The 20,292-nt window shown below is 47.2% G+C and overlaps 2 protein-coding genes across 2 annotated transcripts in view; one reads left to right on the top strand and one right to left on the bottom strand.

The window, feature by feature from the left end:
• The window catches only part of DNAJC11 (DnaJ heat shock protein family (Hsp40) member C11), a 71,652-nt gene extending 59,703 nt beyond the window's left edge, over positions 1–11,949 (top strand). The window contains exons 6-16 of the mRNA XM_044667660.1: positions 1,827–1,949; positions 3,241–3,314; positions 4,628–4,817; positions 6,059–6,144; positions 6,433–6,549; positions 7,388–7,543; positions 8,071–8,140; positions 8,996–9,053; positions 9,154–9,296; positions 9,764–9,893; positions 10,221–11,949. Of these exons, the coding sequence (XP_044523595.1) occupies positions 1,827–1,949; positions 3,241–3,314; positions 4,628–4,817; positions 6,059–6,144; positions 6,433–6,549; positions 7,388–7,543; positions 8,071–8,140; positions 8,996–9,053; positions 9,154–9,296; positions 9,764–9,893; positions 10,221–10,246 (1,173 nt within the window). The 3' untranslated portion in view covers positions 10,247–11,949. The remainder of the gene's footprint in view (positions 1–1,826; positions 1,950–3,240; positions 3,315–4,627; positions 4,818–6,058; positions 6,145–6,432; positions 6,550–7,387; positions 7,544–8,070; positions 8,141–8,995; positions 9,054–9,153; positions 9,297–9,763; positions 9,894–10,220) is intronic.
• On the bottom strand, positions 10,341–19,489 carry THAP3 (THAP domain containing 3). Its single transcript, XM_044668662.1, has 5 exons — positions 19,362–19,489; positions 15,956–16,253; positions 14,687–14,752; positions 13,618–13,722; positions 10,341–13,262 (listed from the first exon to the last, which is right to left on the bottom strand). Exons 1-5 carry the CDS (start codon positions 19,487–19,489, stop codon positions 12,972–12,974), a joined length of 888 nt encoding a protein of 295 aa, XP_044524597.1. The 3' UTR covers positions 10,341–12,971.
• Between the last annotated feature and the right edge of the window lie 803 nt (positions 19,490–20,292).

Below are 20,292 nucleotides of genomic sequence, written 5' to 3'. Positions count from 1 at the left end.
AGGAAAGAATATCCTTTATCAATTTTAGTTTTAATGATGATGTTAGTTAACATTTAAATAACACCTATTCTGTGCCAGGCACTGTGCTAAGTGCTTTTTACAAATATTTCATTTGATCCTCACAACAGCCCTGGGAGGTAGATGTTATTGTTTCCCCATTTTACATTTGAGGAAACTAAGGCAGACAGGAATTAAGGGATTTCCCTAAATGTTTAAAATTGGATTTGAACTGAGTCTTAATTTTATATTTAAGATGTGTACAAACCAAAAACCCTCTGGTTACAGCTGAACTTTGTGATGGTGATTCAGACCCTTTACCCAAAACAAATATATGTACCATAGTTTTCCTCTGGACTAAATCCTTCATCGAGGACCTGCTGTGTGCCAAGCACTGTATTGGGCACTGAGGATAAAGACAAGAATGAATCCCATTCTACTGAGGGGGAGTAACATGTTTGTTAATGGTAAGACGTTACAAACATATGCAAATCAAAACAGCTGAAGGCTACTGGGCCTACTGGGCCAGGTTTCTTCACTTGTGGCCAGTTGTTGGTCATGGTCACAATGATCCTCAGCTTGAAAACTGAACCGGCCCATCACACAGGTGGAAGTAACAAGGCCAGACTTTGAATCCAGGTGCTTTGAGTTCAAAGCCAGCATATTGTATTTCCTTGCCTTTCACTAAATGCCACAAGTGACTATGAGAGGAGACTTTAAAATGTAATTTAATTTCTCTTGGATGGGCACCAACATCTTCTGTTTCTCTCTCTCTTCTCTCTCCATTGACTTCTGTCTTGAGGTCAGTATCATTCAGTCCCCTGGGCTGTCAATTTGGCTAGGTGAAGAGACAGCATGACTTAGTGGATAAAAGCCTGGCCTATGAATCAGGAAGAGAAGTGTTCAAGTCTTACCTGTCATGCATACTGGCTGGGTAACTGGGCAGTCACTGAACCTCTCTCAGTACTCCAGGCAGCTCTCCAGAACTGCTAATTTCACTTGAGTTGCTAATCTGCATTAGCACAAGGAGTTTCTATGCTTGTAGTTCCCCACTAAGCAAAATTATAGAATAGGGGGGCAGCTGGGTAGCTCAGTGGATTGAGAGCCAAGCCTAGAGACGGGAGGTCCTAGGTTCAAATATGACCTTAGCCACTTCCCAGCTGTGTGATCCTGAACAAGTCACTTGACCCCCATTGCCTACCCTTACCACTCTTCTTGCCTTGGAGCCAATACACAGGATTGACTCCAAGACAGAAAGTAAGGGTTTAAAAAAAAAATTATAGAATAAGACAGAAATACAAGTGGAATCTGGTAGGAGGTCCTACCAGAAAACATCCGACCAACAGGCACAACTCATCCCGATGCCCTGGTATAGGGAGTCAAATCCTGATTCTGGACAATCTACAATCCTTCTAGAGCCATCCAAAAGCCCCAGGGTCCTCACCCCATCCTGGCCCGATCTTGGGCAGCCAATACAGGCTAGAGGAGTCACAATTAGTGCTCCCCCTCCCCCCAGGGCAATAAAATGAAAATATTGCTGCAATTTGGCACAATAAGAACCCAACTCTCACTGTGGGCTTCCCTGTGGCCTTGTCAAGTTGGGCTGTAAGAACATATTTAGAATGTATTAACTTGGTGGCCCTAGGTAGTGCAGTTAGCTAAGTGCTACATCTGAGAAAAAAAGCAGTTGAGGCAATCCTATATCCCCATGTGACCTATAAGGTCATCTTTGGGTTTGACTGTGTCTTTGTGATATATTCATCAGGCTGTTATAATTGAAGCTGCTTATAGCCTTGGTTCATTCAATACCAGCAAATGTCATTTCCCAGGCACCCTTGACAGCAACAGACACAGCCATCCTCTCTGGAAGCCTTTCAACCCAGAATGGGAATGGAGGAGGTTCCATTAACTTTGCCCTTCGGCGAGTGACTTCTGCAAAGGGATGGGGAGAGGTAAGAGTAATTGATTGACAGCTTTCTTTCTGCCCGTTACATGTTGTTTGCTGGGTCTTGCTCAGAATCTGTAAGTGGAAACTTTTGTGCAGTAAAAGTTAACCCCAGCTATTCTGAGGATAGCCAGATCAGAATGTATAGCAGATTGTAAACCCCAGAAAGGGGTCTGAAAGAACACAAATCCAGCTCAGGCCTAATGGCAGTGCTGAACTGATATCTTAATTGGACAATAATTTTCTCTAGAACCTTAAGACAGTACTACCACTGTGGCACAATCGAATGTAATAGACTTCTCTACTAGCAGCAATGCAATGATCCAGGACAATTCTGAGGGACTTATGAGAAAGAACATCCAGAGAAAGAACTGTGGGAGCAAAAACACAGGAGAAAAACAACTGCTTGATCGCATGGGTCGATGGGGATATGATTGGGGGTGTAGACTCTAAACGACCATCCCAGTAGAAAAGAGGTCTTGATCAATGACACATGTAAAACCCAGTGGAACCGCTCATTGACTACAGGAGGTGGGTGGGAGGAGGGGAGGGAAAGAATATGAATCACATAACCATGAGAAAATATTCTTAATTAATTAATTAGCATTTTTCAAATTTAAAAATAGCCAGTAGTACCAAGGTCATAGTTTAAAAACAAAACAAACCAAAAAAACCTAACCTCTAGAAGCACTGAGCTGGAAAATGATGCACATCTTTTTAAACAAGTACCTATAGACACTGATCTTTTTCCTCATGAAAGTCAGGACAAGTGATAACTTGTATCTCCCCAGTTCAGATTGACCAGTCCCTCTGAATTGACCACACTAGGCAGCAACAGTACCTTGGAAGTCACACAGGTTAGGGACTGAGTGGCAAGAGACCTCAGTGGTGGCCAGAGTAGCCTGTGGGCCTTGCCAAACTGAACTGCTGCTGAGCTTTCACAAAACCTCAGCCTCTGAGAAGGGCCTCCTGACACTGAGGACAGCTGAGGAGGACAGAAAAAAAGGCTCAGGCCAGAGAAGACCAGAGCAAGAGAATGGTGCCGGTGGCAGCCTCTGCCTCAGAAGGGAGTCTGGGGGCAAGCACCAAAGGCTACCCACTCTTCAAGTTGATTGTTCTTCATCAGACCTTGAAGCCTACCCTCTTGATTGAGGCCTCAGAGAAGAACTTGGGGGTGAGGTATTGTCTAATGACTGAGGGCGAAAGTCCCTCTAAAAGGGGTTGGCTATAATAGACCTTGATGGCAAATGCAAGATGAAAAAAGCTCTTAACTCTTTTTTTCCTTTCTGTTCAAACAGTTTGAATTTGGAGCTGGAGACCTCCAAGGCCCTTTATTTGGCCTAAAGCTGTTTCGTAACCTTACACCAAGATGGTAAATTTACTGTAATCAATCACCCCCTTTTTGTTGCCCCTTAGAAATTTAGAATTGATTCTTATTTCATATTCCTTGTACCTCACATGGTACGAGGCTTGTAGTTGGTACAGTAGACTTTTGTTGAATTGAATTAATTTCAGTGAGTTCAGGGCCCTGTATTTCTTTTAGGAGATTTCATTAACCACAGAATGTGGCTCTCTATTTAGGAGGAACTTTACAGTTGTTTTGGCCATACTTGTCAACTATATTTATACCAAGCCCATAATAGAGAGACAGCATTAGGCTATAGAAAAAGTGATGATGGACTTGGCACCAGAAGGCCTCAATTTGAGTCCTTTTCCCTTGAACCAGCCTGCCCAGACAACTTTGCTCAGCAGTAAAATGACGCTGGTGAGCTGGCCCTCTGCAGGCCCTTCCAGCCTCACAATCCATTTCTGATCCTCTGAACACCTCACCTGACCAATCCCCGTTTCTCTGATCTTATTGTTACCATTCTCACCTCCAGAACCATAGGTGCAAGATCATATGTGTCCCCATTTTGAAGATACCTGTGCAAACTCAGTTTGAAGAATAGGATAGAAAATAATACAAAATACCTATACTTGGTGCAGAAATAGCATAGAGGAAAACTGGCATGGGTTCTCTTTCAGGTACAAATGTGTTGTTTTTATTTATTCCAAAAGAAAATTCCTCAAGTATTCTTATTCCTATTTTTAAACAGAAGATTTTCAAAGCTTAGAGAGAAGGGAAAAAGGGGAAGGAAGACACAAAAAAAGAGGGAAAGAGGAAATATGCAGGAAGAAGGGGAGAGGGGAGAAAGACAAAGGGGGAAGAGAGAATTGGAGAGAGAGGCATGCAGAGAGAGAACGAAAGAGAGGCAGAGAGAAAGACAGGAGATGGAAAGAAGCCTAAAGAGAGAAGAGAAAGAGGGAGGGAGGAAAGATGGAAAGGGACAGGAAGAGATATGTTCAGACACTTGGCTGTAAGTTTACAAGCTTTGTTCTGTTTTGATGGCATGAAATATCCCTCTGTAGCCAGAAGGTGGCACAAGTCTCATCTTTTAAAACTCTTAAGTGGCAAAGAAATATCAAAGGAAATTGGAGAATCGGTGCCTCTTGTCAGTGACTGATCAATGTAGCCTGAGGCAGTGCCCACTAGAGTCCAAGCTGTGTGGCTTCAGACCAGCAGTAGAATTGACCAAGAATGGACCCCGCAGGGATTGCCTCCCCTCCTCCAGTCCTGTAATCACTAAGAAGATAGGGCGGCAGTTAGATACTGTAGCTGACCTCCTCCTGTCACTTCTTCTCCAGCTTTATTACGACCAATTGTGCTCTGCAGTTTTCATCCCGGGGAATCCGGCCTGGCCTGACCACTGTGTTGGCAAGGAACCTGGATAAGAACACCATGGGCTATTTGCAGTGGCGATGGGGCATCCAGTCAGCCATGAACACCAGCATCGTCCGGGACACAAAGACCAGCCACTTCACTGTGGCCTTTCAGGTACTCTGCAAGGAAAGACTTGCCAGGCAGGGAACCAAGTAGCTCCCTGAGGCACATCATCATGTGCTTCAGTGGGAGGAGCACTGTGCCCTTTCTTGTACTCTATACCTAGTGGAGAGGATGTTATCTAGCTAGGCAGGTCCTGTCTGGCCAGCTGTGGACACTGTATTTCTAGAGCAGCTTGTTTGGAGGATTTAAGATGGTCACTCTTGGTTTCCAATGGTGAATGGAATAATATTCCCCCAAAGTAGAATGCTACTTAATATCTGTATGCAATGCCTCGGAAGAGCCCATATTCTGATAGAAAACTTTAAGGTTTTGAAAACTTATAAGCAGCCCAGAGTTGGGGGTGCAGGCCAGATTGGCTAAACAATCCTAAGGGGGCAGATTCCTGAGAGGGCCCAGAGCAGCAAGGGGGCGCTCACCTTTTCCAGAGTAACAGTACAACAAGTGATTGATGTATATATAGCTTTCCACATGATAGCCCAGAGAGAGAGGTAGCATAAGTGTTATCTCCATTTTACAGATGAGGAAGCTAAGTCTCAGAGAAGGAAGGTGACTTCCCCGTGGTCACATACCTTGTAAGTGTCAGAGCTGGGATTTGAACCAGGTCTCCTGTCTCCAGGTCCAGTGCTCATTTTATTAGAGTGCACTGCTAGAATTTTTATCCTAGAGGGTGTTAGTCTTGGCAGCTATTATAGCTTCAGTATTTCGGGGACCCCAAAATACTTTGATTCAAAACATTTTGACCTGCCCACTGTGGGCAAGGGCCCCTGGGGAATATTATAGATAAAGTAGAGCTTTTGTCATGGGGGACTCACAGTCTAGTAAGGGGTTAAAACACCCATAACATTAACATCATATTTATGATGTTACATGACAAATACACCAGAGGAGGGCCAAAGGTTGTGCGAGGCCTACAAGGAAGGGTTTGCCCTTTGTCAGGGTTGTCTTCATGGGGGAGGTGATACCTGAATTAGATTTGAAAGGATCCCTAGAAATTCAGTGGGAAAAGAAGGGAAAGGAAAACATTGTCGGCCTGAGGACAGTGTGAGCGAAGGTCCGGAGCTACAGGTGTGCAGGGGGTGGACAGTGGTCCAGTTTGGTTGAAGGATGGAATGCCTGGTGGGGAGGATTATGAGGTAAGGCCAGAGAAATGAAGTGGTGCCACATACCTGGTCTTGCTGAAGGATGGCCCAGATGTCTAAACCAGGCACTTTCCCTACCTTCTTTTTTCAAAGCTTGGTATCCCCCACTCGTTTGCATTGATCAGCTATCAACATAAATTCCAGGACGATGATCAGACGCGTGTGAAAGGTTCTCTCAAGTAAGTCCTGGCCAGTTCATCGCTGCTTCCTGCAAAGAAGTGGGTTGATTTAGTGCTTATTTTCTGGTAAGGATGGGAGGGGGTGTTGTTACCCGATTGGTGTGATGGCTCCAGCTGTCACCACTCTATGGTTGATTGAGACAGAAGACTTATAACTGTAGTTATGGGCGGGAGAGAAGGTGGAGAGAAGGTGGGCCGTTGTCTCCTTCCCCCTCCCCATGATGAATGAAGATGAAGTAGCGCTGCACAGTCTCTCCTGTCTCATCCTCTCTGCTTTGGCCATTCTAGGACCGGTTTCTTTGGGACGGTGGTAGAATACGGAGCAGAGAGGAAGATTTCTAGGCACAGTATTTTAGGAGCTTCAGTCAGCATCGGCATCCCACAGGGCGTGTCTCTCAAAATCAAGTAAGTGAAATCCTGGTCGGGCCTAGACAGCTCGCCCACCTGGGACCAGGCCCCGCGGGTTAGCTTTTGGGAGAGCTTTAGAGCAAACAAAGGGCATCCTTACGGTGGGAGTGAATGCCAAGTAGGGGCACACAGAGCCTTCTTGGAGTCGGAGTTTCAGCAAGGAAGGCCGGGAGACCCCACCATCGGGCCCTGGACCTCTTTCACACAGGCTTCCAGGCATGAACGCCTTCTCTCGATCTGTGCGTAGAACTGATTGTACCACACTGTTAGATCGTTCTCTGAAATAAAAGGCATTTCTCTGTGGTCTCATTTTAACGTGTTCTAACACTGCAGAAATCTCCTTTCCAGCAAATTGTCTTTAGCAGAATCAGTTTCCCTGTCCAGGGGCTCTGACTGCCCGACTCACCTTTGACCAGCAGATGGCGCCAGAGCCCCGCAAAGGAACTCAAATTGCTACTTTTCAGCTCTCAGCACATTTCTCCTAGATGGGCAGCTCAAGATGAAAATATCTGTCTTCTCCACCTCATCTCCTCTCAAGTACTCTCCCTCCCACCCGCTGGGAAGGACACTACTTGAATTGAATTTCTTTCCGCCTTTCCCAAAATTGGTCCCATATGCTTGCTACCATCCTTTTGAGAAGAGACCAAATCAGCCGCTTTACCCTCCAAACTCACTGGTGTGATGTCCTCGTGGTCATCACATAGCTAACAGGAGGTTGGACAGACGGTCAGGAGAGCGTCGGGCCCCAAAGTAAACTCATCCTCTGCCACTTGAATTCACCTATTTATGCAGACCCCTTTCTGGGAAACCGAGTCTTTTCTTTCTTCTTTTATAGGCTAAATAGGGCTAGCCAGACTTATTTCTTCCCTATTCACTTGACGGATCAGCTCCTTCCCAGTGCTATATTCTATGCCACCGTGGGACCTCTGGTTGTCTACTTTGCCATGCACCGACTAGTCATCAAACCGTACCTCAGGGCGCAGAAGGAGAAGTGAGTTTTTTCCTTTCTCTCTCTCTCTCGGCCCAAAAACAAACTGCATCGATGGGACTGTGTTCTGAGCTCCCTGAAGGCCTGGGGAATGTGACGAAGAATCAGGAGTCAGTTGGTTGGAATCACTCTTAACTCTGGGACAGCAAAAGGGCTAGATTGCCACATTTGATTGGGTGAAAGGGACCCACAAACTCTGCTGGGGGAAGGGGCAGGAATAACCCAGAAATGACAACAGTGCAATCAAGTTAACAGCTTTATAATTTTCCTCTTTGCTGTGATTCAGTCTTTCTGCTCTGAGAGTTTGCTGTCAGAAGAGAGTTCAGGATACATCATGAAGTAGTTGGATGGGCTGCCCAGCTCTTCCTCACAGAAGGGCATGCAGCTTCCACGTTAGCCCCATGACAGGTCCCAGACCTGCAGTCACTGCCTCACAGGGGGTCTATTGGGCTCCCGTCTAACCGGGGCTGTCTGTTAAACGTTCCTGTAGATTACCCAGCTAACACATGGCTTGTGTTTTCTTTTGTAAGAGAACTGGAGAAACAGAGGGAGAGCACAGCCACCGACATCCTGCAGAAGAAACAGGAGGCAGAGTCTGCTGTGAGTATCCCAGGGGCATGGCATAAGGCACTATCGTGCCCTCGCTGTGGGCAGTGTGGATGCTCATCCCAGGGTGGCTTTTATAGTCTGATGAGCAGCTTTTCTATCCTGCCATTCCCCCTCCCTATGACTGACTTAAAGCCTGCCTGGACTGTCCTGAGGCCCCTGTACATCCAGAGCCTTCCCCTCTTCTTTTCTAGAAGACACTTCTGGGAACTACCACTGGTGCTGGCTTGTGCTCACTGAGGACATTGTTTTGCTGGCTCTGCTTTCTTTATCCAGCATCACTTTAGTCTCCCTATCCTTCTCTAAATTCCTCATATTCATCATTTCTTCTCTGTGCCCTTTTGGTTTAGGAACACCACTATTGTGTGGTTGTTGAGCCTTGGAACAGTAGATAGAGAGCCAGGCCTAGATATAGAAGGACCTGGGTTCAAATGTGGCCTCAGCCTCTTCCTAGTTGTGAACCTGGACAAGTCACTTAACCCCCATTGCCTAGCCCTTGCTGCTCTTCTGCCTTGGAACTAATATGTGTATCAAATCTAAGAAGGCATGGGTTAAAAAAAATGGATGAATAGATGATGACTTTAAAAGTGAGGCACACTGGTTCGCTGGCCCCCTGAGCCAGTCATCTCAAGCCCCAACACCCGGCCTCATCCTCAACTAACCTTGGCGACATTTGGTCAGAGGAGCTCTCCAGATCCTTCCCTGTTCAGAACCCCCAGAGCTGACTGCCGAGGTCACCGTCCTCATGTGGACTTGGTGGCAGCCCCGTCCCCAACCCATTTTCATGGCTTTGTGTGGTTTCCTCTCCTTTGTGGGGCTATGGTGTCTAGCATCTTGATTCATTGGCAGGTTCGGTTGATGCAGGAATCGGTCCGAAGAATAATTGAGGCTGAAGAGTCCAGAATGGGTAAAGGCCCCCGTCAGCTTTCTCAGCTTTCTCGGGTCTCCAGGGGAGAGGGCGGGCTGCGGGGCCCCTTCTTTGGTCTGTAACTGCATGCGCTCCCCAGGACTGATCATCCTGAATGCTTGGTATGGCAAATTTGTCAATGACAAGAGCAGGAAGAACGAGAAGGCCAAAGTGATCGATGTGACCGTTCCCCTACAGTGCCTGGTAAAGGACTCCAAGCTCATCCTCACAGAGGCCTCCAAGGTACTGGCTTCTCAGCGCCTCACAGCCAAAGTCCGGGTGGGAGGGGTGGAGCAGGGCAGAGATGGGCTAAGCACTGGGAATCATAGGGCATCCCCTGCCCTGCCCCTGCCCCTCCTTCCAGACCCCCTGCTAGGACTGCTACTTGCCCATCAGCAACCCCTAGCGGGCTGCACATACAGTAAACCACTCTACAGCTTTGATGGCATCCATTATCTCCAGCCTCCCAGCCATAGGGCTTCCCCAAGAAATGACCTGAGCCTCTGCTTTAAAGACACGGCTTTGTCGAATGAGAAGAGAAGGGCTCGTGTCCGAAGACCTGTCTCCCGGGAATACCCGTCACCTCCCTTATGTGCCAGGGCCCAAATGCCAGCTTCTAGACTGACCCTTAGGGGCGTCTGCAGCTCATCATAAAACCTCCTGAGCCAGCAGGCCTGACCAGGGTGTCTTTGTGTACTCTCTCACCCCAGGCTGGACTCCCTGGGTTTTATGACCCCTGCGTGGGTGAAGAGAAGAGCCTCAAAGTGCTTTACCAGTTTCGAGGTGTGCTGCACCAAGTGATGGTGACCGACAGCGAGGCCCTCCGGATACCAAAGCAATGTAAGTCACGCAGCTCAGCCCGCCCCGACCAGGGCAGCTGTGTGGGCACGGTGAGCCTGTCATCCCTCCTCGGGTGCTCACACAGATACCCAGAGCTTAGGGCTAGCAAGCCAGGCTCTTGCCCTTCAGATGGATGATGACTGGGCTAAAACCCATCATCTGAAGCCCTGAGAACCCCCATTGTAGTGGCCCCATGTAAAGGCCCAAACAGAAGCCTTCCCCTGTCTGCCAAGGGAAGAAAGGCCTGGTAAGGTCCAGAGTTGAGCAGCATGTCACGGGAATAGGAACGTTTTCTTATCAACCCTGAGCCTGTCTTTCCTCCTGCAGCTCACAGGATTGATACAGATGGATAAATCTTGTGGGAAAACGAAGGGTCAGTACCCGAGTCAAGAAACTGCAAAACCTCTTTTCCTGGGAGTCTGCAAGTTTGAAAACACATGAAACAGAAACCTCCAGATGTTTTTATTTTGTATTATTCCCGTAGAAGGCCATTTACCAATTATGGGAAGGGGCACATGAACACGCCAGCTTTCACAGGTACTGTAGTACTTTGGCAATACTGCCCTCCCCTAGAACTGCAGAGCTGACCGATGGCTGTTTCCTCAAGGAGCCGGGGGGGCCAGATTGTGGCCCTGCTGGGAAAAGGACCACAGGGGGCCCAGAGCCCTGAGGCCTTCTGTCATATCCTCCAGCATCTGAGCTGACAGTGACCCATCCACCCCAAATGGTTCTTTCATGAGGCATCTATGGAACATCATACCCTCCCCCTTAGTTCTGGGGGCTTCCCGCAAACCAAGTGGAGCCATGGCTTGGCCCCCATGACCAAGAGACTGGGCATCCTCCCCGTCTGAACTTCCTCCCACCAACATCCTTGTCTTGTGGTGATTCACTGAAAAGTAGATTTGGAGACATTCTGAATTTACCAAACGCTTGTTACTTGAGAACAATGTATCTGGAAACTCTCTCTGCCTCTCCACTGCTTTATTTGTCTTTACAATTACCACTAAAACTGCCGAGGCCCGGGATTCAGCTTTCTCATTTGTTTCCTTCCTCCCATGTGACCAGCATCTTTGTAAACATTACCTGCCTCTCCCCCCCCACAATGCATGGAACACCATGGATCTTTCCCAAGTTTTCACCTAATCTGGCTGAGAACTAGGATCGCTACCACTCACTGCACAGTCTGGAGAGGAGCAGGCTGCAGGGAGAAAGGGCCTGGGAGGGGGTGGGGGGAATCCAGCCAAAGTTCTGGAGAGGTGCCAAATGGAGGGAGGCTTCTTGTAGGAGGTGAGCAGTGTAGGAATCCTTCCAGGACCCTCCCAGACCTCCAGCAGGTGGCCCAGGGGCATCTCCCTCTGGGGAAGCTGCCTTGGGGCCGATAGGGATGGTACGGCCTCCCCACCGAAGGCCAGGCTGTCTAAGGGACAGGGGGTGGCCCCTTCATTCTCAGTGGCATCATTCTACTCTCGAAGGGCCCCTTTCTTAACCTGCCTGTTCTGTGGATACAAAAGATGTCAGGAACCAGGATACACTTGAATAGTCTTCCAAGTTACCTGTAGTAAACAACCTAACAAGCAAAGGGGCCTGTTGTCTTGGTCATGGCCTGGGCCTTGTTCCTCAACTCCTCTGAGGGTTGTGACCCTTTTCCTGAGTGTGCAATCACGTGAGCAGGAGTTTGATACGAAGTGGCTCCGACAGCTAATGCCAGAGAGCCACATACCCACCCTTCTGTCCTCCCATAGCTATCGGAATCAAGCTCTCCATGCCTGAGCTTTGGGATCAGAGTGATCAGTCATAATCCTTCCCTCCAATTTTTAAAAAATAGTTCAGGTTGTGTAATTCTGTGACATTCGTGCCCATTTTTACAAAGTTTCCCAGACCTGATGCTAAGAATACAAATTGTGCAATAAACTTCGCTGAATGACTGACCCAGAGTGGCCTGTTGTCCCCTTTGCTGCAGATGGTTCTTTTGGGTATCAATTTTCTTCAATTTGTTTGAAGCTGGTTGTACAGAAGGCACTGTATTGTCAATAATAAACCCTTTCTGAAAGCTGGAGCCGGGACTGGTTTTTTAAAACACAACTAAGAAAAGGGGCAGCAGTTTTATGGAAGGCTCCTTCGAGATTTGTTCCATCCACTGTACCATGTATGCTCAGCAAGCACAAATCTTGTGCCTCCTTCTGCCTAACATGAGGCTAGATTGCACATCAGGGTACTGATGCTTATGCAAACCATGGCATGTATGGACAGCAGGAAGGGGGTGTCACAGTGTTCGAGATGACACTGATGAGAGGAACATGAAGTCTGAAGTGGGATATTCCACAATAGTGGCATTTTTTAATAAAGATATTTTTCTCAAAGGTATCTGCCCTGTCCACTGCTTTACAAGGTATAAAGTGAAACTGTTTCTTGGAGTCTTTTTCTGCGTCCACAATAGCCTGGACTGAGCAAAGAAACTCAAAACTAATGATTCCTATTTTTTTAGCAAAGGATGGAAACTTGCAAAGTGTTTGTGGAAGGCAGAGTTTATACTCTCAGACTAGGAAGGGACAGGAAGCCCACTCTGAATCTGGGGCCAATCTACGGCACTTGGTAAGCCAACCCAGACAGACCCTTACAGGCACTGGTTTTGCTAGAGGATTGGCCTACAGACGAGGAGGTCCTGGGTTCAAATGTGACAGACATTTCCTAGCTATGTGATCCCGAGCAACTCACTTAAACCCCCATTGCCTAGTCCTTACCACTCTTCTGCCTTTGGAACCACAGAGTATTGACTCTACGACAGAAGGTAAAGCTTTTAAAAAATAAAACGGAGTACCAAGAAAGCAAACACTGGAATGGAAATGATACTCATCTCTGTTTTCTGTTTGAGGCTCCTGCCTTCCCTGGGCACTGAGTGAGTTTTTTCCCTCCTCTGAGGTTATGCCCCAACACTCCTTTCCTCTGCCACATCCCAAGTGCCAGTCTTTTCAAAGTGTTGAGAGCAACATGCTAGCAATGTGGGACCCACAGCAGGGCTCTGGAAGGAGCGACAGAGCAGGGGCTGCTGTCTCTTCCTTAGGAGGGAGCTCTGCTGCCTCAGGCCACTGGCGGCTCCTCTCCGCTCCGAAGAGCTTTCTGTCGCTTCTTTTCCTCTTGGAGAGCCTGAAGGCGGCTGGACATCCTTCTCATTGCCACCCTCTGCAGCTTTAGCCTCTTGCGAAGTCTTTCATTTTCCTTCAGGGTGAGCACAAGTTTTTTTTTTAAAGCATCCAAGTCCAGGAGAGCATAGCTGTGGTCAGATTCTGGAAGGGAAAGGGAACCTTTCTGCTCTGTGGGACTGATGGGCAGGAGGCGGGACTCAGCTTCTTCTGTCTTGTAGGAGGAGACCTAGGAACAAAGAGAGATGAAGGATGAGGTAGAAAGGGAAGAATTCCCACTCTGCTTCCCTTGGGTAAATTTGCCCTTTCTTGGTTCTAGGGAGGAGGCGCTACTTGCAGGATCCCCAGCAGGTGTTGGGGCATCTGCTATTTATGCTGAAAATAATAAACATGGCATCATCATGGGTAAACTCATCCAAAACTTGGCCCTTCTGAAGAGGCTGTTCTGAGGACGCGTGCTCTGTACCTTTTGGCTTCCATGCTAGGAAGAAACATTTCTACTGTGTCATTGCATGTAAAGAGAATGAACAGCTAAGTATGTCCTCTGTATTTTCAGCCAGGGGACCCACAACCCACTGCCCTACCTCTTTTTCAGAAGCCTCAGCATCTGGGGATAACTGGTGCTTGTCAAGTGGAATTTCCATCTTTCTTCCTGGGGTGTATTCTCGAGCCCCTGCACTAGAGAAGTCCTAAAAAGCAGCGAGATAGAATCAGAAGAGAGCCCTTCCTGCTCCCCATTAGGTAGCTCCTTATGACTCCCACACATCGGCACTGCCCCAAAAGGAACCCCTTCATACAGGGCTTTTCTTGAGGGATTATGAAAACCCTTGGGTAGAAGTACATTTCCATAACATGACTGAAACAACCAATACTTTCTAAAAAAACAGAAATACAAAAGTTAGCAGCAAATCCAAATTTTAACCCATTAGTAACATTGGACAAGAAGAAAAAGGTGTCACTGTGACTTCAAGGGTCTTGTAGTAAAGCAAGCCACCACTAGAAGCGGAGAGGTGGTGAGATGTGGGTACAGAATGGGGGATCCACTTGTTCTGGGTGGCCCGTTGTTGGCTCATTTTGCTTTTCTTTGTTACAAGGCACAGATCTAGCAACAGGGGAGGGAGGGAGAGCTGGCAGTGGAAAAAGGGTATAAAAATCATCAATAAAATATTTATTTTTTAAAAAAGAAAAAGTATGAAAAACCTGTCTTCCACCCTCCTTTCTGATATCTTGAGCCATTTGAAAGTTCTTACTTAATGAAAGTAGCCCTTTCCTTAAGAAAATCTCCAAGACTGCGCAGCTACAGCCCTGCCCACTCTATTGCCACCTCAAGAACCAACTGGCATTCATTACGAGCTTCCAACATGCCAGGCAGGGCGTTACACAGGAGGAGAAAATGAACTCCTGCCCTCAAGATGCATATTCTAAAAGGGACCCAAGATGTAAATAAGTAAGAGGAACAAGGTGGCTGCAGAGCAGATGGAAGGTGTCCTCCCGACGGGGAGCCTTGGTCTGAATCTCACAGGGGCCAGGAAGTCTGCGAGATGGGGACGAGGAGGACAGGGATGGTCCCACCTGGTGGGGCATCTCGTCTGGGAAGCTGCAAGGAGGCTGTGCTGGCTCACTAAATCCACACAGGCTACGATGCTGACTTACCTTCCCCGGCTGCTGCGCCTGGGCATCGCTCCTCTCTGCAGCAGGGTCCGTGTTCTCCCTAACCAGCTGCAGAGGGAACACAACACAGGGAGAGTGGCAGGCGGTCACAGGGCCCATCTTTCCCTCGACCCCCCCACAGACATGTTCTAAACGATCTGACCAAGGCACAACCAAAGTGGGGCTGGTCCTTGCACGCTGTTACATCTGGCAGGAGCGCTAGCACCATCCTCAAAAATAAAGGGCATCGAGGTATATCATCACCTTCCCTGTAACTGTGGAGCAACTAAACATTTACCTGCTCTGTCTTGATAATTTTAACCATTAGAAGACAAGGCAGTGAGAGGAACGATGATTCTTTACCTGAGTCTCACTAATAGAAATGATGGGAAGTAGGGCCAGCTGGGTGGCTCAGTGGCAAGAGAGCCAAGCCTGGATTCAGGAGAAGCTGGGTTCAAATCTGGCCTCAGACACTTCCTCTCTGGGTAACGCTGGGCAAGTCCCTTAACTCCCATTGTCTTGCCCCATCTGGGCTTCTGCCTTAGAACCAACAATACACAGCATTGATTCTAAGGCAGAAGGGAAGAGTTTAAAAAAGAGAGATGGGAAATGCTCAGAAATTAAATTCCAGAGACCTAGCCATGAAGTTTTGAAACATTTCTTAAGGTGGCTTGTGTTTTTAGACCAAGAAAGCCCTTGGGGAGCAGATTCTGTCTCATGCATTGCACAGGGTACAGGGGAAGCTTTGGCATTTGAACTCCACTCACAAAGGTTTGGAGATGCTGAGCTGTTGGAGCTTCTATACAGCCCGGAGACAACAGGCATCTTTAATGTAAAGGGAGCTTCTTAGCCTACTTGGGAGAGAAGCTCACACTGGATAGCTTCAGCTCACATCTGCAGACAGTTTTAAGGCTTCCAATGGTTAAGGAATATTTCCAGGGAACCTTCGCTGAAAATAATTCTAATTTCTTTATTCAAAAAAAGACTATGAAACCTGATATGTTACCCAATGCTGTGTTTCCCATCAGCCGTGCTACTGTCTATGCCAACAAGCGATTAAAAATAGGTCACAGCTTTTTTCCTGTGAAGTTGCTCTTCCCCAACCCCTGCCTCTGCACTGCTCAACGAAGGCAAATAAAGGCATGTTCTCACTGGCTCCATGGACCAAGGGGCAACACGCCTTGTGTCTCTGGCCTGACGGTGAAGGGGCTAAGCCTGCCTGGGTGAGCGAGCAGGGCATCCCCAAGCTGAACCCCGAGGCCGGCTTGCTACCTGTGCTGTATCCTGGAAAGCAAACACTGTGGGCACGGCGTTCTGCTTCAGGTTCTTCCGGTTGCCAAAGGCACTGAAGCAGTCGGGCTTGAAGTGGTCCGAGCAGATGACCGTGTGCTGCTTGGGCTTGAAGTTGCCTCGGCCAATGTTCAGCACCCATTCCTTTAGCAGCTCTGGCCGGCTGAACGGAAACCTAAGTGGGGGAGAAATGGACGTTCGGAAAGGGCCAAGCCTCAGAAGGCAGGAGAGCTTCTGAAGGGAAAGCCCGGTGCTCTCTGTAGGTTTATGTTCTGTTGAAATTTTAATTTTTAATTTTTAAAAATTTAAGGTTTATTTACTGTTGAAAGTTTAAACCACCTCCAATTTTTTCAAGCCAACATTTTGGAGGCATCCTCCCCAAAACACCAGGAGTGGCCTAAGAACCCAAGCAGCCAGCAGTTCTGAACCTATGGGTGCTGAGAAAGTCTCCAAGAAAGCATAGAAATACATATTCCTCAAGTCTCCCAAGGCCCATGGCAATTCTCAAACTAAGAGAATCCATGGATGCTGGGGCAAGGACAAAGAGGCCCAAGAGCACTTCTTGGATCACAGATGGAGAGCTGGAAAGAGCCTCAGAGAACATCTAATCCAGCCCCCTTATTTTATTATACACATGATATGTGTCTTCTGGCACGGCATGAACAAGTTGGAAATTATATTGCATGAAGGCACTGCTATAAACTATATCAGACCATTTACTGCCTCAAAGAAGGGAGGAAAAGAGAAAATCTGCATTCTAAAATGTCAGAAAGTAATCGTTGGGAAATGCTTCTACATGGAACTGAAAAAATAAATTTAAAAATGTATATGTACAATGAATGCAGACAAGAAGCAGCAAGTCCCGAGGTGTGAGAGGGGAAATGGGGAATGAGGCAAGAACTGTCGGGAGTTAGGCACAGCATGGCGGAGGATGACTTCAGGTTCACACACAAACCCAAGTGATGTGCAAGAAAGAAACAGAGAAGGTCGGAGGAGGGATGGATTCAGAAAGAAACAAAATGTTTCCATCGTGGACATTCTGAGTTCCACCCCAAGGCTACATCCGGCTGATGCTAGTGACAGACTAGAGTTCCAGAGAGGGCTCCATGCTTGAGCTTGGAGGAGCTTTGGCTATCAGCAAGGAAGAGAGGACAGAGAATGAGGGAAACAAGGACCCGGAAGCGTAATTCTACTGTAGATGGGAAGGACAGAATGATCCAGACAAGAGGTCCCAACAGGCAGAAGGAGCAAGAGAAAGCAGTCACAGAAGCCAAGACAGGAAAGTCTTCGAGGAGGACCAATGGGTCAAAAGCTCCAGAGAGATCAAGAAATGAAGTGAAGACTGAAGGAGAGGCAGTTAGCAGGCTCCCAAGAGGACTTATCTCCCTACTCCTCTGCAGAAGAAGAAGGTCCTAAGCAATGACAATGTTTTCATCATGCTGATTAGTTTCTTTGGTGGGGGTGGGTTCTCTTTCTCCAGAAACTACTCTTTCTGGAGGCAGCTAGCTGACTCAGTGGATTGAGCACCAGGACCTAGAGACAGGAGATCCTGGGTTCCAATGTGGTCTCAGACACTTCCCAGCTATGTGACCCTGAGCAAGTCACTTCACCCCCACTGCCTAGCCCTTACCACTCTTCTGCCTTTGAAACAATACATAGTAATGATTTTAAGACAGAAGGAAAGGCTTTAAACAAACAAACAAAAAATATTCTTTCTAATAAAGATTAGCTCTCTAGGAATAGCAGTGGAGGGAAGGACACAAGAGGGAAATTTATATAATGTAAAAACAAAAGATAGCAATAAAAACGTACCTTAAAAAAGGATCATGGGTAACCTGAGAATTCTTTCAGTCAAGTGATGGGTTTGGGAGCTGGATTACAAGGGCCTGAGGAGTGAGTGAAAGGCCAAGAAGTGAAGACAACAAATGAGCTCAGAGCTTTTTCCAAGATTTTTGCCGTGAAAGGGAAAAGAAATATTAGCTGGTTGCATAAGTGAAGAATTTTAAAAGGACAAAAAAGACCTGGATTTTTGTAAGCAGAAAAGGAGAGAGAAGATAAGGGGGAGACTAAGATGAGAGAAACAGAGGCCAAAAAGGACGCCATCATCAGAGCACAAGTGGAGGGGCTGGCTTTGGCAAGAAGGTCAGAGACTGGAACCAAAAAAGGAAATGAAGGGAGGCCTTGAAGCGGGGAATGAGGGAGAAGAGGGAGCTAGCTCTGTAGGGCTGCCTTCTATTGTCTTCAGAAAGTGAAGGGGGGTCTTCTGCTGAAAAGCAAAGAGGTGATGGGCAAGCAGCTCCGAGGAGAGGGAAGGTGTGTGGAATAGCTGCTGTGGATTGTGACAAAGACTGCTAAGCAATTCTGAGGGCCCGGCTGGCTGGAGATGACCCAAACTTGCACTGATGACCTCCCAAGTGGCAGCGTTCAGGGACTTTCTCCAGAAGTGCCCAGTCCTACATGAGGAGGAATGAGGAGGGACTGGAGTGTGGGAGTAGCCCACAGGTGGGATTTGGTAAAGTTTGTCATAATACAAGGAAAGGGTTCAAGGATGGCTCAATAGGACATTGTGGTCAAATAATGGAATTGCAAAGTTTTGGGCAATGGAGGTAGAATACTTTTAAGTCATGAATCAAGGCTGTGCCCATTCAGGTTTGCATCTGAGATAAAGTGAAACTGGAGGTATTATATATACACATGTATTTATATTAGAATATTACATAGTGTTATATAGTATTCTCTCCCTCCTTGGGAAAGCCCATCGTCCAGAGAAGGGATGCAGGAATGCAATGGTTCTTTCACATTTCCACCAGCCCAAGATGGGAAGAATAGGATCAAGGAGAGTCCACCAGGACGAAGATCAGAAGGCATGGGGATTGTGGGAAAGGGATATGGGTGCCAGAAGGGGTTCCCCAGCAAAAGCATTTTTTTACATACAAAAGAATGTGTGGGTGGCATTGTGGATTGACAGCCAGGACCAGAGGTCCTGGGTTCAAATGTGACCTCAGAAACTTCCCAGCTGTGTGATCCTGTTGCCTAGCCCTGACCACTCTTCTGCCTTAGAACGAATACCCAGTAATGATTCTAAGACGGAAGATAAGGGTTTAAAAGCAAAAAAAAAAAAAAAAAAAAAAATTCAGGTTTAATATTTAATATTTTCCAGAGGAAAACTGCCTCCTCATAAAACCTCACACAGCGTGGCGTATTCTGCACCGCACTCCGTTCTCTCAACCCCTCAATAATAAGCCTTCATTTCCTGACTGACCGGACCCTGCCCCCCCCCTCCCCCGTGTCACACACACACACACACACACACACACACACACACACACACACACACACACACACACACACACACAAAACAGATGGGTGGTGTCTTGTACACACAAACCCCGCAGCCTGCGCCAACCCATCACGCGAGAGTTTTGCTCCCGCTACGGTCTGCACCCGCAGAGGCAACTGGCGCATGCGCACTTCCAAGATGTGGGATCCAGTGGTTCCGTCTTTGCTGCACCTCATTTTTCCCAGATAGAGAAGTGTCTTCTTGAATCACTAACCCCTTTGATGGTCTGGTGGGAACAAAATGGTATCTTCTGGGAATATTTTGGTTTTCCTTTTAATTCATAATTTAAGGAACTGCTGAGGGTAATAAAAATAAAGGTGCGTTTTTATTTTCCCGTTCCAAGTTCTAGGACGCCCTGATTTCTAGGCTAAGAAACACAATTCCAGAAGACCCATGATAAAAGATGCTACCCGCTTCCACTTAGAGAGTTGATGACCTTAAGATGGCAGCCACAAATGATACACAAAGGCCAGCAGATGACACAGAAAAAGATTAGAAACTCGGAAATGCACACTTAACCCAAAATTTACTACTGTAAACACCTCTCAGTCTCCTCTGGTATGAAGGGAGGACCAAAAAATTTTAGGACAATTTTCAAGAACCTGGGGATGTGGGGACAGCTGGGTAGCTCACTGGATTGAGAGTCAGGCTTAGAGATGGGAGGTCTTAGGTTCAAATCCGACCTCAGACACTTCCCAGCTGTGTGGCCCTGGGCAAGTCACTTGACCCCCATTGCCCACCCTTACCACTCTTCCACCTAGGAGCCAATACTCAGAAGTTAAGGGTTTAGAAAAAAAAAAAAAAAAAAAGAACCTGGGGATGCTGTGCCCCCAACCCTTGCAACATGGAAGGGATAAATGAATGTATATGTGTGTGTGTATATGGATACGCACATGTCGGTATATATTTGTACATATGTGTATGTGTTTGCATGCATACCTGCATGTATATGTATTTTAATTATTTTATTAATATTTTA

This window comes from Gracilinanus agilis, chromosome 3, assembly GCF_016433145.1.
Source record: "Gracilinanus agilis isolate LMUSP501 chromosome 3, AgileGrace, whole genome shotgun sequence".
In the NCBI taxonomy this organism is placed as follows: Eukaryota; Metazoa; Chordata; class Mammalia; order Didelphimorphia; family Didelphidae; genus Gracilinanus; species Gracilinanus agilis.
Note: the sequence above shows the minus strand (reverse complement) of the source record. Positions and strands in the feature narration are given on the sequence as shown.

Coding starts and splice junctions, on each gene's coding strand:
- THAP3 (XM_044668662.1), bottom strand. CDS start 19,489: ATGAGGTGCAGCAAAGACGGAACCACTGGATCCCACATCTTGGAAGTG. Junction 16,254..19,361: donor GGGTTGGCGCAGGCTGCGGG/GTTTGTGTGTAC, acceptor AAAAATTAAAAT/TTCAACAGAACATAAACCTA. Junction 13,263..13,617: donor CTGAGGCTTCTGAAAAAGAG/GTAGGGCAGTGG, acceptor CTTTGTTCCTAG/GTCTCCTCCTACAAGACAGA.